Source organism: Anastrepha obliqua, chromosome 4, assembly GCF_027943255.1.
Source record: "Anastrepha obliqua isolate idAnaObli1 chromosome 4, idAnaObli1_1.0, whole genome shotgun sequence".
Classification (NCBI taxonomy): Eukaryota; Metazoa; Arthropoda; class Insecta; order Diptera; family Tephritidae; genus Anastrepha; species Anastrepha obliqua.
This window is the reverse complement of record NC_072895.1, coordinates 114242861-114259713: the sequence shown is the minus strand read 5'-3', so window position 1 is coordinate 114259713 and position 16853 is coordinate 114242861. Positions and strand designations below refer to the sequence as shown.

At 36.6% G+C, this 16853-nt stretch overlaps 1 protein-coding gene across 1 annotated transcript in view; it reads right to left on the bottom strand.

Moving 5' to 3' along the window:
• Nucleotides 1-15192, bottom strand: part of LOC129243695 (GTP cyclohydrolase 1) — a 64351-nt gene extending 49159 nt beyond the window's left edge. The window contains exon 1 of the mRNA XM_054880902.1: nt 14344-15192. Coding sequence (XP_054736877.1) covers nt 14344-14608 — 265 coding nt within the window. The 5' untranslated portion in view covers nt 14609-15192. The remainder of the gene's footprint in view (nt 1-14343) is intronic.
• Between the last annotated feature and the right edge of the window lie 1661 nt (nt 15193-16853).

Here is a 16853-nt window from a genome sequence, read left to right as displayed (position 1 = left end):
CATTTTCAAAATTTGGTGGTCCAACACTATGGCTAACTCGTCGTTATACCAACGCTGTAACATTGAAACAGTCGCCACAATCGTAAAACGGCGAAAATGGGGTTGGATAGGACATACTTTACGGAAACCTTCAGGCGAAATCTGTCGCCATGCATTTAACTGGAATCTCTACTTGACTGGACAGCTAAAAAAGACGAAGGCAGCGAATGCTGGAAAATCATCAAAAATAATTTAGCAAAAAAAATCTAACTCGGTTGGGATATTTCACATTGGCCCTATGCTCCCCTAGACTTAGAGGAAATGATGATGATGATCATCATCATCACAAACAATTCCAAGAAAAAAGAAATCAAAGATTTGGTGTTCTCGTTCAAGTTGAAAAAAAGCGAGACTACTTTTTTAGCATCATAGGTGATGGCACAGAATTTTGTAGCACCGATTTCTTTCCTATCTTTCGGCGTACTACTTTTCGAAACGAGGTACTTGATCACAGCCTAGATGCTTCGCGTCGAAAGACTTTTCCATTTCAATCGACATACTAAATTTATTGTTCATAAGTTCAATTGCTTATGAGGAAAATAAAAATAAAAAACAGGCACTTTTACTACCTCTGAATGTCGCAACAAGTATTACTAGTAATGAGTGGATGAATCATTACTGGCACTAAGTAGCTTAGGTCGCAAGATACACATTCGCATATGAAAAATCTGTGCGATTTTAATCAGTGATGAGCCGATAGACGTAATTTCTACTTAACACTAAGCTACGCGATACTTTTATTTTCTCGTAATAATTATTTCACCCCTTCTCCAGCTGGACAACTTCTGCACAGCGACCTGTGACGATGCCAAGCAACGCTTTGCCAACTGCTTTGTTGAGTTTTAAGCGGAAATTTTACATGGAGCAGAATGGCGGCTGCATAGGTCAGAGCATTTATGCGATTCATCCACAGTATAATTATAGGTCTGTTCATGTAAAAAAATTATCCAGTAACTTGCCAGTAACTCAGTTTATGAGAATTCGCTCTCATTGAGAAAAATGTCAAAAAAAGTACATGAAAGCAAAACCAGTAACAATTTGCAAGTTTTACGTACAGCTAATTAAATTGTTGGCGTGAGAACTCACAAAAATTAAAAAGATGCCTTCAATGCTTTCGATTTGTATTTCGGAAGCTGCAGCAACGGTTTCTAGAGGCTGTGGTTCAAAGATGTATAGATGTATGTACTCTATATCATTGGCTGATTTTTATTATACATAACTACTTCACATAAACTTCATAAATTTTATCTAAAATATATAATATTTACTTACATTTTTCATTTTTATTTAAATTTAGAACTTTGACTCAATTGACAATTTGAATTCGTGTTTATTTTTACTTTGCGATCAGCGGTTTTTCTCACTTTACTTGTATCCAGTAAAAACTTGCACCAACTTCCCCTCAAAATAAAATATCACTTTGCTCTCTCACTTTCGCCCTACTTTTTAAGGTTTTTGGGTACATGCACACCAAACCTTTATAATTTGTAACAATTGTCTGTGCATGAAGACTTTGTTAAAAAGATAGAAGAAACTTTTGGAGAGTATGTGAAAGAATTCTGGCACTAGTCGCATATTACTTGTAGCACGGGTGGATTTAGTGGCGTTTTCTACGCGACGCCCCAAAGTGTTTAGATTTTTTATTTAGTGTAACGCTGGAGAGATTTGCAATGTGGGTCAGCCCATTAAATTCTCCTAGTTCGCATTGCTAATGCATCCGCCCTAATAATTTAAGATTTAGCGAAAACGCTGACAAGATACTGTCATATTATTTCATTCAAATGCTTTTAAATGCTCTATATGACCAAATATCTTCATAGCTTGCTATTCGTGTTAGCAAGGGAAAGGAGAGATATTCTACTCTACTTTGAAAAAAATTGAAAAAATGTTTGCTTTATTTACTGTTTCTAATTGGTATGTGAAAGAAAGAAAACAAAACAGTAACAAAAACAAAAAAAACCTGGCGCTCATATTTGAAGCTGGCCAAAAACGCAATTTAAAAAGCCGAAAAGTAAATATAAGTAGAAAGGCAGCGGAAGTTGAAAAATGACTAAAACTGCTATTGACTTTGACATTGAAAAAAGTAAAAAAAAATGTTGGTAATATTTTTGAAGCAAGTAACCACAATCACGATACGAGCACCATTAGTCTTACCCCGAACACATAAATATGGATGTATGCACAATGTGTGTATATGAATAGCAAAAACAAAAATATAGTATTTGTAGTTAATGACCAAACGTGAGCAGCACAAAGCAACAATCACTATCCGCCACAGGTATAATTCAACAAAGACAATTGAAAAAAAAAGTACATGATCACTTCGCTGTGGATTTGACGTGTGTACAAATCCAATATTTAAATGACTTGATGTTTTAATCTAGCCGCTAATCGCGTATTAATGGTTCAACAGAGGCACAGAAAAAAAGTGTAGTTGAAGTTTGAAAAGAAGCGAGCAGACGCACACGATAAAATGATTGATAGACTGTTAGGTATTTGTGGCGTTGAATGTATGTGTGTGCGCCTGTGAGTGAGTGAGCGCGCGATTGGCGAGGCTCAGTATGCAGTGTTGGGGTGGAGTAAAGTGGCTGTGCAGATAGAAGCAGCAGCCGCAGAAGAATGCACAGAAATCTTAAATATATTACGAATTAGTTATTTGTATTTATTTTTCTGTGTTTTGTAAACACGTGTGCGAGTGAACTACTTTTAAATGCTTACGGCGGACATGAAATTCTTTGAAGGTTAAATGCTTGACTCATACACGTACTTAGTACATATGTGTGTGTGTGTGTGCATTACCAGTCAACTAAGCGGCTGCATTTTTGTTATTTTTAATTTTATTAAATCTTTTTTTTTTCTTTTCTTAAGTTGTTTAGTTGCTTGTTAATATGAGCTTTAAATAGGTAGAATAACTACTTCTTTTTGTTGGCGTTGACTGCACAGCAACAGCTGACGGCCGTTCGTAGTTTTACTACCAATATTATTGTTGTTATATTTGTTTGTTTGTGTGGCGCGTATTTTTGTTTTATTTAACGCCAGTCAAAGTTACAACGCCTCACATTGGCAATAAAATAACGGGCAGTTGAATGCCAGCCAACTCTGGTTTTAGCTCTTTGATTTGCACTAGCAACATATACTCGTATGCAGAAAAACATACAAATACATATACATGCAAGCAAGCTGAGAATTTTAGTTAATTCACATATGAATGATTGCGGTCAATACTTGCGCGGCAATTAATTTCATTAACATTCTTAGCAAAATTATTTGTAAAATACACTTAGGCTTAATTTATATAAATATTTATACTTATTTTGCACGCGAAAACATTATTATTAAGACAAAGACAATAAATGACTAAAGTGGTTAATATGTAAAATAATTTTAAAACTATTAACTATTATTGAGTTGCATGCGAGGAGCCTAATAAAAGTTCGCTAAACACAGTTTTGACAAATCAAAAAATGTCAGATGATTTGAAAGTATTTATTTTGCATTGGAAGCTTCTTTGCAAAAAGTCAACATGAAGACAAGAAAATAAAAGAATCTACTGAGGAAGACTCAGTGCAAATTAATTGCAGATATTCCATTTTTATTCTTTACAGATTTCGACGGAAGCTCAATTCTGCTGAAATATTTAAAGAGTGAGAGAAAGTATGTGACCCGTTTCCACGATAGCCGGTTCTACTTTACTGAAACGACTCGGATTCATATTCAGCCAAGGATCACCACTCCATTGTATGGACAATGTTTATGCCGTTACAACAACAATATAGCAACAGAGTATGTGAACATGTGGTTTTGGAGTTTACAAATTGGAAATTTATCTGTGGAGAAAAGTAACATTAAATTAGCAAAGATGCAAGATTGGCACAGAAAGTGATTGCTATTGAACTGGGCTTGATTGCAATGGTTATATAGCACATTCTTAGCGTTAATCTTGAGAATAGAAAGAAGTCAGATGTGGCATCGATAATGGAATCCTCGGAGACGGATGGGCATCTGAAATAAAATTGTAGCAAGTGATGCAGCTTAATTCGTCAAAGAGTACAGCCTTCGAGGAATATCTAAAAATAACCAGTTACAAGGCAATGAGAGTGAATAACGTACTCATGCGTACGCCACCAAACGTTGGAGGACCTCAAGAAAGTGGAAGAAAGATGCTTTCAACTAAGTTGGATGAATGGATAAGCAGAAAGCACGGCGAAACAGATTTCTATCTAACCCATAGTATAAGGATATCACAATGGATCTACGACAAGTCTAAGTGTGTCATTGCAACAGCCACCCTACCTACCTATCAAACCCAGATTCTCATGTAGCGGACATGTTGGCTTTCTTGCGTACCTCCACCGTTTTAATCTAGCAGATAATTTGACATGCGCTGAATGCTTAGAAGAATGAAGAGTGCTTAGAGCTCGCAAATGTCTTCGGAGTCGTCCCCACACCAGATAACCTTGTAACCCAAATGCTAAACACGAAAGACAAATGGGAAGCAGTAAAGAAGTTGGCAAGAAGGACAGTAATAAAACTCCGAATTTTAGAATGGGAGCGCAAAGCGGAACCATTTTAAAACAGATTTCCTGTGAGGTTTGCTGTATTCACGAACAGACGACAAGCACAAACGCGTGAGGTAAAGCCTCAAGACGAACCCAAACAGACGACAAGTCGATATTGAGCAACGATATTGCAACTTTTCGATGCTCCATTGGTCACAAATACGCAATTCGGAGAGGAACCTGGACGCAGGTACTTTGTGTATCTAAAAGGCATAAACACGGCTTCACCTTGGTGAAATGCTTTTACCAGTCCCAGGGTGGAGTTAGCCCAGAGGAGAGGAATGTTATAAGGTTAGTGGGAGTATGCCCCACATACTATTAGTGTGACGGCATCTTCGATGATGTTTTTGACATTTTCGATTTTAACCTCCTTTGTAAAAAAAAACTGCGACCCAGGAACAAAGTTCTCCATAACCCCAGAGTCTAGCACAGGGTTGTTTAAAAAAATAAAACAATTGGTTGGAAAGTTTTCCGACAATAATGAGGATATAATAAATGTAGTTTAATGTCGAAGTTACAAATATAAAAAAAAAAACGATTATAGGACTGTTTTTCGAGTTGGATCTCTAAGGCTACTACTTTGCAGAAATTAATGCTGGAAAATTTAAAAATTATGAAGATTAAATGAAGTTAAAATTGCCGTCAGTCTTCTGCTAATCTTAAACTTTATCATTTTCATATATCCGCAGTACGAAATGGAACGCCTTAAGCTGAGAAAATGATGGAAGACATATTTTCGGTTAAGACTTATTTTCATGTCAGGGATTACGTTAGCAATGGACATTTCCGTAGTTGCCAAGTCACTTTTTGGCGTGGCATTATTGACCCATTTTTCTGCGCAAATGATATTTTGTTTTTGGCAGCACATTGAAAAATTGTACGTGGCAAGTTATGATTTCCAAGCTGGCGCTATGCGCGCTTAATGGTGATGTTAATGGAACTGCATGGCACATTTTTCCACGGTTAAATCTTTTTTGTGGGGTGCCATCGATCGATGCTATGCTGACAAACCAGAAACTATTCAGACTTTAAAAACCAATATTAATAATAAATTACCTGAATGAAGTTAAAAAAAAAAACATAATAAATAAATAATTGACGCGTACATTTTTGTTAGATGTTTTGTCAAGCTCCTCCTCCTATTTGTGGCGTGCGGCTTGATGTAGTTCCACAAATGGAGGAACCTACTGTTTCAAGCCGATTGCGAACGGCAAATGATTTTTTATGAGTAGCTCTTTTATAATTTGCAATTGCTTATTAAAATTCACGTTAGAAAGTTAATAGTCGACAATTACAAGAGAAACCTATTAAATTCTCAGTTTTATATCCAGCTAATCACTATTACGATGCTAATAATTTAAAGTGACACCATCAAAACCATTGGAAAATTACGTAATGATTTACGAGAAATAGGATAAATACATACATACAAACATAAATCTGATATTTGCATGAAAACCAGTTTCTCGAAGAAATTATATCTACTTTTTATCTATAGCAAAAAATTACCAATATAGAAAATTCTTTTCATCTGTAGAATAAATGGGGTAGTATCCACTCTTTGAAAACTTGTCATTAAAGTCCGTCTATAACATCTCATCTTCTAAAGCAATCTGGTAAAGCGGATATAACACTGAGTTTTTGACACCCCTTTGAGCACTAAGTAGCTCTCGCAGTGCCAAAATGGCGTACGCTTTAAAAAGAAACTAGTCGAGGGGCCACTTCTTTGCACAAGGCTTTTTGGGTTGTTGAAGAACTTTCACACGAATTGAGTTTTCGTGAAAGATATAAGGAATGAAAGCTTTTATAAATACATACAAAACCAGTTTAAAAGCTCTTCTAAATACTTCCGCACGTTTTTCTTAACAAATTTATTCTCAGTCAATAATTTGATATCCTTTTCACTTTCGAGGAAAACTGCAACTGAGAATCATGATGCAACTGTAAATGAGTGAAAGAGTGGTATGAGCAGTGAAAGACAATAAGATTTGGAGACCGAGTACCGGCTCAACGGCCGCAGTATTAACATTTATCTCGATTTATGGCAGAGCTTTCAATAATCAACATTTTCACTCTTGCGAATAAGTCAAAAATTCGATCGATTCATGGATCGCTTCACGAGGCGAGAAGTCACCTCAAACGTACACTTTATATATAAAAGTTCCAAGTAACAAGTTTTTTCCAAGCTGTTCTGTCGTTTGCATGAGTTTTGATCTCATTCCAACCTAGCTGGAGATTCTCCATTTCGATTTCCAGCTGCCTTCTCCCTTGGTCTTCCTCTACATTTGCTGCCTTGTTGGTTCCATGTAGCGATTTAGTAGAGTGGTTTGCCTAGCATGTGACCAATCCAATCCCAATCGTTTTACAATTTCTGTATTGATCGGTTGCTGTTGTGTCAAGTGCCACAGGTTGTCATTTTTTGTTGTATTGGGCCAGAAGAATTTGATGATTGGCGAAGGCACTTATTGACAAACGTGCATTTTATTACACTAAAATTCAAAAGGATATAAACTGGCATACTCGATCTTTTTTTTTAAATTTGGTTAAAAAGTTTAAGATTTTGATGAAAATTTTTTAATTTTTTTTTAATTTCTACAAAGACTTGCTATATATGGTTTTTGTAGTAGATGGAACTATATTTTTATAGAAAATTGGTAAAATTAAATAACAAACAAGTAAATTGTGAAATGTTATCCACAAGTCCCTGTATATATAATTAGGCACCGTAAGCGCCAGTTCTTCACATTATATCATAACCTCAAGCTTCATATCAAGAAAGGTGAGGTTCTTACCAATTTAAAGTTTGAGAATAGGTTAAAATCGTTTCGACCCTAAGGCCTACATCCTTTTTTTGGTGTTTGTCCGAGCTCCTCCTCCTATTTGTGGCATGCGTCTTGATTTTGTTTCACAAAAAGCGGGTCCTACAGTTTCAATCCTACTACGAACGGCAGATATTTTTTATGAGGAGCTTTTTCATGGCAGAAATACACTCGGAGGTTTGCTATTGCCTGCCGAGGGGCGATCGCTATTAGAAAAAACTTTTCCTTCATTTTGGTGTTTCACCGAGATTTGAACCTACATTCTCTCTGAATTCTGAATGGTAGTCACGCACCAACCATTCGGCTACGGCGGCCGCCTGTTCTATAGTTATTAAACGCACTGTATATTCACTTGAGAATAATAAAAGGTCTGTTCATGTAAAAATTATCAAATAACTTGCCAGTAACTTAGTTTCCGAGAATTCTCTATGAAAGAGAAAAATATCAAAAAAAGTACATGAACGCAAAACCAGTAACAATTTTCAAGTTCTACGAACAGCTGATTAAATTGTTGGCAAAAATTAAAAACATTTTCAGTTGAGCTACCTCTTATTAAATTAAAAAAAAAAAAAAAATAAATAAAGCAAATAAAATTCAAGCAAACCAGTTTCGGCATCACATGATTTTCTCCAGAATAATTTGTTCCATTTCATCATCGCTGTCAGATGGAAAACATTCCATTAGCGGTTGCAATTCGCAAATTTTAATTCGTTCTTATTTTTACTTTGTTTTCAGCTGTTTTTCTCACTTGCGAATTCTTACAAGTAAAATTTTGTCCAGTGAAAATTTGCAGCAACTTCCGGTCAAAATGAAATGCCATTTTGCTCTCTCACTTTCCCCTACTTTGCAAGGTTTTTGGAAACATGAAAACCAAAACTTTATAGTTTGCAACAATTGTTGTAATAACTTTTTTTGGTGCTTATTGGTGCTTTGATAAAACACATACATACTCGTTATGGGTAAAATGGTGCAAATAAATTGATGGCTTATTTCTGCTCATAAAGCTGTAAAATATCTCCACCTTCTATAGGTTATTTAAAAAGGTCTCTCTTAAAAGAGAAATGTCAGGTGGAGACCACGAATTTCATTGTTAAAACATAAGAAAAACGCTTGAAATTAATTGAGAAATTATTTCTGCTCATAAAACTCTAAAATGTCTGGAAAGCCTTAACTCACATATCCATCTTGTATAGATTATTGAAAAAAGCCTCTATTAGAGCAGAAATATCAGGTGGACACCGCGAATTCATTATTAAATCATATCTGCCTTACCGAATCGCTCGCACCACAGTCTTAACATTAACTGTCATTTCGTAGTTTGATAAGTCACTTTTCATTTTACCGCATAATTTGCATGCGATATGATTTGCTTGATGCCATTTTGAAAATTACATGTTAAGCTGTTCATATGGGAAAACGGGACGAAGTCGAAACAAAAATTTTATAGAAGTTAAGACACATTTAGTAGAAAGTGTACGAGTATTTGTGAGGTTAGGATTCTCATAATGAGAACCAGAAAAAATATTATATGTTTTTAAATAATATTTACTTATTGTAAATTATTTTTATCTCTTTCCTTCTCACATGTCCACTATTCCTTCATTCCATTGCGTTGAGTTATTATTCCTGGTTACCTCACTGAGATTTGTGAATTTGTATACTAAATACTATCTACTCATAAGACGAGCAAAGTATTTTGTATTTGTATTTTCTTTGCACGTGTCGAAGCTATTTTAATACCCGCAATTTGAGATTAGTTTATGATGCCAATTGCTACCATTTCGAGGGCATTTCATCAACGCAAATGTTCGGGTATGCTTGTATGTAAACAGGTCTTGCGGTAAAGGGTCACCTCTACCTATGAGGCGGCACAGCATATATGCAGGAACATGTGTACTTAAGCTCAGACAGCTACTCATAAATACTGCATACATACATATATATGTGCATGTGTGCATGGGTTTGGAATGTTAGTTGCCTTACAATAGTTGTTAGAAATTGTTTGCATTTAATGAGCAATAGAAATTTTTAGAACCGCACAATTCTAATGTTGTTTCTATGAAAAGTATCCATTGTATGTTAGGATCTGGCTAAGTGCGCATAAACCGCAAATGCATATTGCTATTGATTGCAACCATTTTGTGACTCGTGTGAAAGGCCTTTGTGTTATGAAATTTAATCTGAAAACTTTATGGCGTCAAATTGACATTGAACATACACATGCACATGCACGTAAATACATGTATGAGTGTATGTGTGTAACTACTTGTCAGTAATTGCACTGCATCTCAATTGAAGCGGAAAAGAAGACACAACCGTAACCACGTAGCCACCCTACAATAACGGTGCATTTTAATATATTTCTATATAACGGCATGATTTGGTGGTTTCACGGTGCTGTGCAAGGTTGCATGTGTTTGCGTGACCTTAGTTTTGAAAGCTTTGGTATTGACATTGAATATGAATTAGCGCATTTTTATGTAAAAGGAGCTAAGTTCTAAGGCGAAACCGCTGGCTTGGTAACTCAAGGCAATTTTGGTTTGTTAGTGAACAAATAAAAAATAGTAATTTTAGCAATAAAGTGGCAAAAATTTAAGACTTGGCAGACGTATGAAGTGTAAACGAAGTATAATTGTTGACCACGGCTAAGAGAATACAGGTGGTTGCGCATAACGCGGTACCGCTACTCGGCTCTCAGTGTACGTGAGAGAATCAGCTGTTGAGTTTACAATTTTTAATTTATGCACAAATTGTTTCCTTTTCTCTTTTCTTTTTTCTTCCTTCTTTAAATTAGCCTAACCTACAATTTCTTTTTTGCTTACAAATCTTCGCACCCCATCTGCAAACACTTTACACTTTTGAATGTCTTATAAAAATTACAGCGGTGCTGTGCGTTTATTTGGTTTTAAGTCTCTCATTCGTGAGAATGAGTAATATTCGTTCTCTAAAACTGGAAGATATTTACAGATTTGCCATTCTATTCTTTCCTATCTCTTTCTCTGATACTTTTCTATTTCCCTCCTTGACTATCTACCCTCTTTCCAGAGCTTTAAATGCAATAGGCTTTTTAGCCTGAGTGTTTTAGGAGCCACCAAATCTCCTGGTGCTCCTTCGCTCGACCTTTCTAAATTTCCATTTCAAGTCCACAAAACTTTTCAGTAAAATGTATAGTTGTATGTTGGCGGACGGCGAAGGTTACATTAGTCAGGTTGCTTGTCTAAGACAAGACACTAGGTGGCTCTAAGGCCCATTGTGATACCTGCATTTGATTTCCATCCCCTAACTAAGTTGCTTAAACCACTTAGATCTTTTTAAGAAGGTAACTGGTCCCTCCAGTGAGACTTTTTGCAGATTTCCCAGGTTGACAATGAAATCGCCAATATATTTGGCATATCTTCTTTGAAGTGTAAGGCACTCACAGAGGAGGTTCTTCATCATCTCATCTGAAGTTCTTCATCATCTCCACAACTCCTGCAGAAGTCATTGTGAGGTTCACCCATTCTACTGGCCAGGGGGCTGTGGTGTCCGTTATAACACCTATGAGGACGCCGGTAGTTGATCTGTTGAATACAAGCAGACATTTTGTCTTTTTAGGATTCAGTTTTGGCCAGAGTGCTTTGAAACCCTGCAGTTAGTAGTCAGAGACCATCTTCTATTGGCTTCCGCGAATACGCCCAAGTCAATCGCAGTATACAGTTCGTTTAGAGGAATGGTAATGTCCTCTACCTTTCGCTGAAGGTCCAGTTCAGAGCCTTTCCGTGCACACTCATCCGCTCTCTCATATCCCTCCACTCCAGAGTGGCCGGAGACCCAATAAAGTGTGTTGTTGTGTTGTTGAAGATGTTTAACTCATATTGAATTCATCTGAGGCCAGTGCCACGATCACTGCTTGACTGTCAACAAAAATGGTAAAGTCTACCGGCCTTAAGTCCATTAGTCTTATCGTCTTTGCTGCTTTGTCTATAGCGTAGATCTTAGCTTGAAAGACACTACACCGGTCTGGGAGTCTAAAGAAACAATTTAAGGATAATTGTTTCGAGTACACTCGCGATCCAGTGACATTGTCCGGTGAGAGAAAGCTCGCCAACCGATTTCTGACGAGAATTTCAAGACCAAAGCGAGTTTTTCTACCAATTGAGGAATTCGAAATAGTTGAGAGAAGCGTTTTAAAGTTAGGAATAGCCTATCGGCTCAATTAGAAACGCTCTCTTCATTGATTAGATGTGAAAAAGGCTATAAGAAAAGTTAATTTCTGTTGTCCCCAAACCTCAAAAATGTGTAGGATACAAGTCATATATGCACTCTGCACCAACCAGCAAACGTTTGTGTATCGTAAACGGGGTTTAATTGGATTCGATACACATTTTACTTGGAATTCAAATTTGTTTAAGGTATCTTTCTGCATCCAGAAAACGTTGTAATCAGTTGAGCACCAAAAAAGCCCTAGAGACTTTGTCGGAAAGAAAAATGCTTAACGTGGAATATATGTGTGGCATCATTAAAATTTAACGGGGAAACACACCGTACAGTGACATGCTCCCTTGTAGTGATAGAATCATAGCTAAGCAAAATCATGTCCTCCGAACGGATCCAATTGTTCCAAGAAAAGGTGCAACCTCGAAGTGGAGGAGCACGTTTTGTGCGCGTGGTGTTAAATCAGTGCCAATAAATAAAAAGTACCTGTTGAAGAGTATTTTTAGCCAGACACAAACGACTCGACAAAAACTCACAAAGTTGTTCGGCTGAAAAAAAAGTTCGAGTTATACGATGGGACCAAATTACATATCCGAATTGTGTTATATATTGCGATCCCATGTGGATGAAAATTCTCTTGTACATAAAAAATAAAAGTAAGATTTCGCTCAAAAATATATTTTTAATTCGCACATAAATTTGTAAGTGATAAGAATTTTAGTAAATGATAAGAATTTGCAAGTAATGAAATACATACAAAACTATTTGAAACAATTGATATGATCCATAGCAACCATCCACGCGCGCAACCAAAGAAAACGTGAATAATCATTGGCTAACATCTGGGGTATTGGTAAAATAATGTGTGAAATAGTTTACGTAGGTCCATCTGTCAAAGATCGCAATGTAAAAATGTCATTGCAGGCTTATTTTTTTTTTTTTTTGTCATCGTCAAGATGGCGAACGATCAACGTTTACCAAAATTCTGAGTCAGGTGGGCGGAAGTCCTTTAAATTCGATTCAACCTACATATTCACTGTTGACTACACTTGTGTAAATGAAGCAACGCAGCGCTATACTTGTAGCTCCAGTTCAAAAGCAGTTGATAAGTCGGTTCTATGTTGAAAATTGCATTTTCAAGCAAGAAGTTTGGAACGCAGGTTTCCCCTACTTGGTTCGAAATATATATATATATATATAATTGGCGCGTACACTTCTGTTAGGTGTTTGGCCGAGCTCCTCCTCCTATTTGTGGTGTGCGTCTTGATGTTGTTCCACAAATGGAGGAACCTACAGTTTCAAGCCGACTCCGAACGGCAGATATTTTTATGAGGAACTTTTTCATGGCAGAAATACACTCGGAGGTTTGCCATTGCCTGCCGAGGAGCGACCGCTATTAGAAAAATGTTTTTATTAATTTTGCTTTCACCGAGATTCGAACCAACGACCTCTCTGTGAATTCCGAATGGTAATCACGCACCAACCCATTCGGCTACGGTGGTTCGAAATACTTGCGTATATATTTAGTGGAACACTGCGGGCCTGCCTTACGCATGGGCCTGTCGCAAAGCTAAACTTTGCAATATTTCGGGCTTGAGGGCTGGCAGAATAGGTTCGTAAAAATGAGCCCTGAAAGCCTTTGCAAAACGAATTTATTTAATCTTTTCATATAGCTGAGCGGCTAACAAGTCGCCTTCTCAGTTGATCAGGATAGGATTATTTTCTAGTATTTTCGGAAAACCCACACTTAACAGAGACTTATTTTTTTTAATTTTTTCAAACTGCATTATTTTTTTATTTTTAATATTTTATATTTTATATTTTATTTATAATTAAATTAAACGCCCACAGCATTCGAAGTCAAATTGATATCAAAAATGCTCAATAAAACCTTTCCGATAGTCATCTTACAACTCTAACAGATCTCTGTTAACAGACCAGTGCTAACATGCGATATATGTTATGGCATGAGTAAGACGATAAATTAAGCCAGCATAAAGTGAAAGAAAGATATTCTCTCACAAATCTGTTCGCCTGTTGGACATAAAAATGGGGAAAACATAACATTTCCTACAGTGTGGCATAAATGCAGATAGCGCATACATTTGTTGACTATTGAGTGACTTCTGCTACAGCTGCCAAGGTGGAGAGTAAATTGAAGAAAGCGAACAAATTCTGAAAATTTACGTATTACATGTTATTAATAATAAACTTAATATCGGAACTTGCATTTGATATAGGGCTGGAAATAGAAATAAGCAAGGAAATGTTTAAGGTAGTTATTCCACCAGTATAACAGAATTCTGGTAACAGAGTTGAGCAATGTTTTGGGTGGCTGGGTGCCAGCTCAGTACGCGCTCATTTTATTTTCACGGTTGTGTAAATGAAAAAAAAAAGTTTAAGAGTATGAGAAAATAAGGATATTTAGTATAAAACACTTAAATATTTCAGCGTGCATTCATATGTTACTTGTTTATGCTACCTAGTTAATACTATATGGTGGCGCAAAATAAATCACCCGATTTTTCATGGTTAAAATAATGGTACTATTCGTTAGTTTAAATTTTAATTTTTGATTTTATTAAATACAATATCAGAAAAATTATAAAGTAAAGCCAAAAGGCACAACAATTTCAGCCGTGGGTGATTACTTTTGCGCCACGTTTTATCTGCTTTCATTGTATTACACTTGTATGCTAATACGATAATTATAAATTTATGCACCCACTCACCATTTTCGCTGCCAATCTTGCCGTTTGTGCTGCTACTGCTGCTGGACCCAGTACCATTCATCGTTAATGCCAGCTGCAAGCCATGCTTATTGGGTGGCGGTGCCTGCATCAGCTGTGTTTGCAGCTGCTTCTGGTCGCCGTTACTTGTCAGATCCTCCCCATAATGGCGTTGCTGATGTTGCTCTTGCAGCTGATGCTGTTGTTGGCCTGTGATAACATTGCCATTCTGTTGCTGCTGACTTACTGTTTCACTTAACTGCTTCATATTGACTCTAGGTAGCTTTGACGGTATTTTGTTTTTAATACAAAACTGTTTAAGAAAAAAAAACTCGGGCAGCTTCTGAGGGTAAGTATAAGAATTCCTTTGGAAATACTGTTAAAGAGATTTGAACGAGTTTGTTTTTGGCTGTAAAAAGTTACGATTGGGGATTGTATCTCAAAATGTGTGCAGCTTTAAAATTATTAAAAATTTCAATCTCACTCTAAAAGTCGTTTTTGTTTAGTCGCACTATCAATCAAAACAATTGCGCGCACTGCCTTTGCGTGGTTGAGATTTACTTCTAAAATCTTTAATCGCCTCTATTCGCGAATTTGTTATGTTTACGTTAGTTTTGTTAAGCGTCACGTACTCGTACACTGAGTGCTTACGTATCTGTTTGGTTTTTTACACGATTCACAATCTTTGTTGCGGCGAGTTTATACTGTTGATGTTTGGTGTTTGCGTTTAACGTTTGGCGTTTGGCGTTTGGCGTGTCGCGTTTCACTTTCCTCAGCATCGATAGCCGACTAAACGGCTCGTCATTTAGTAGAAACCTTTTTATTATGAAAAATCGAAAGTTCTTTTTTTTGTTTTGTTTGCTTTTGTTGTTGTTGTTATTGCTTCTTGTCTCCTGCTCAGTCACTGGTTGCGCGAATATACATACATACATAAGCATGTGTGTATGAGTTTGCGCTGTTGTTTTTTTTCTTGCTTCAATTATCGTTAATGTAAATGCAGTTGTTGTATTTAGTTGTCGGCGCTTTGTTTTATTGCTCTGCATTTGAGTCGTTGCCAATTCGGCAACTGATTTTCCGCTCAGTGTCAACATCGGTTTCAATTACACTTATATATTAGCTTTTGCTTTTGTTAGTTCAAGCTGTTGTATTAGTTTTGTTGGAGGACTGCAGGAAACGTTAGGCTCTCAAAGCCTCAGAGCTGCTAAGGCATTCACTCTTCTAGCTCTCAATTACCATTCTTATTATATTTTCTCTGTATTGTTGTTGTAAATTTTGCAAAAAAAAAAGAACCAATACCGCTCTTCAATGCTCTGCAAATTACATTGAAGTTTGTTTTGAGCTTAATGCTCACTGAACACACCGATGCACACACATACACTATACAGAAAAGCTGCTCACTCTGCTTCGTTTGTATGCCAAGGGGGTAAGTTCCGCTATCAAGTTCAATTCTATGTCATATCTCCTTACCAAGTTGGACTAGTGGCGGCGCAACAATGGTCATGACTGATTCATTGACTGACATTCACTCACACCACAATTATTGCTCACGGCTCTCACAGTGCTTCGCTCGTTTCGTTAGTTAGTGGCAGTTACAGTTTTAGCTTCAGCTGTAGCTTCAATGCTGTATTTGATTTATTTTGCTTTTAAAACATTGTTCCGATTAAACCGCAAAATACAACAACAAGGTTGAGGAACAGAATTTAAGAGGAAGTATATATAGCAGGGCTTCTTAAACTTTTTTATATAGCGACCCCCTTCAAGCTTAGGAACTGGCTGAAGTCCCAAAAATTTTCGGTTATGCAGTGGCCAGCACAAAGCCCTCACATAAACCCCATTGAGAATTTGTGGATTCTCGTAAAACAAAAGCTCGTACACTATAAAAACCCGCCAAAAGGGATGAATGAGGTCTGGGAGCGAGTCCAGGATGTGTGGTACTCCATTTCGCCACAAACTGTGGCTAAATATACAGAAAGTATGCCAAACCGTATAAAGGCATTCAAAAAATCGAAGGGCTTTGGACGAAATATTAAAATAATTTGTTTTTTGTAGTTAGTTATAATAAAACTACAATAGTATTTTGTATGATTTTTATTTGTATTTATATTTGTACGTAGTGTGTATACTAATATTAAAATTTTATTTATAATGATTGAAAAGTATCAGATCTTTGCGACCTCCTTTCAGTAGTCTCGCGACCCCCTGGGGGTCGCGACCCACAGTTTAAGAAGCCCTGATATATAGTATGCAGCAGTTCATTGGTGTGTCAGTAATATTCCAGTCATAATATTTTTTTTATTTTTAATTCATATGAATTTCAGCAAAATTTTTTATAATTATGCAGGCTCTTAGCTTAGTGAACTCTGCGTATACGTAACAAAAAGTTCTAAGGAAAGAATTTGACGTCACCAAACGACTGGGGATGTTCCCCCAAGTAAAAATAATTAACAGTGCTTGTTTTTCGAAAAAAAAATCATCTCATTATATAGGAACATTACGAAAATATTGCCATGCCA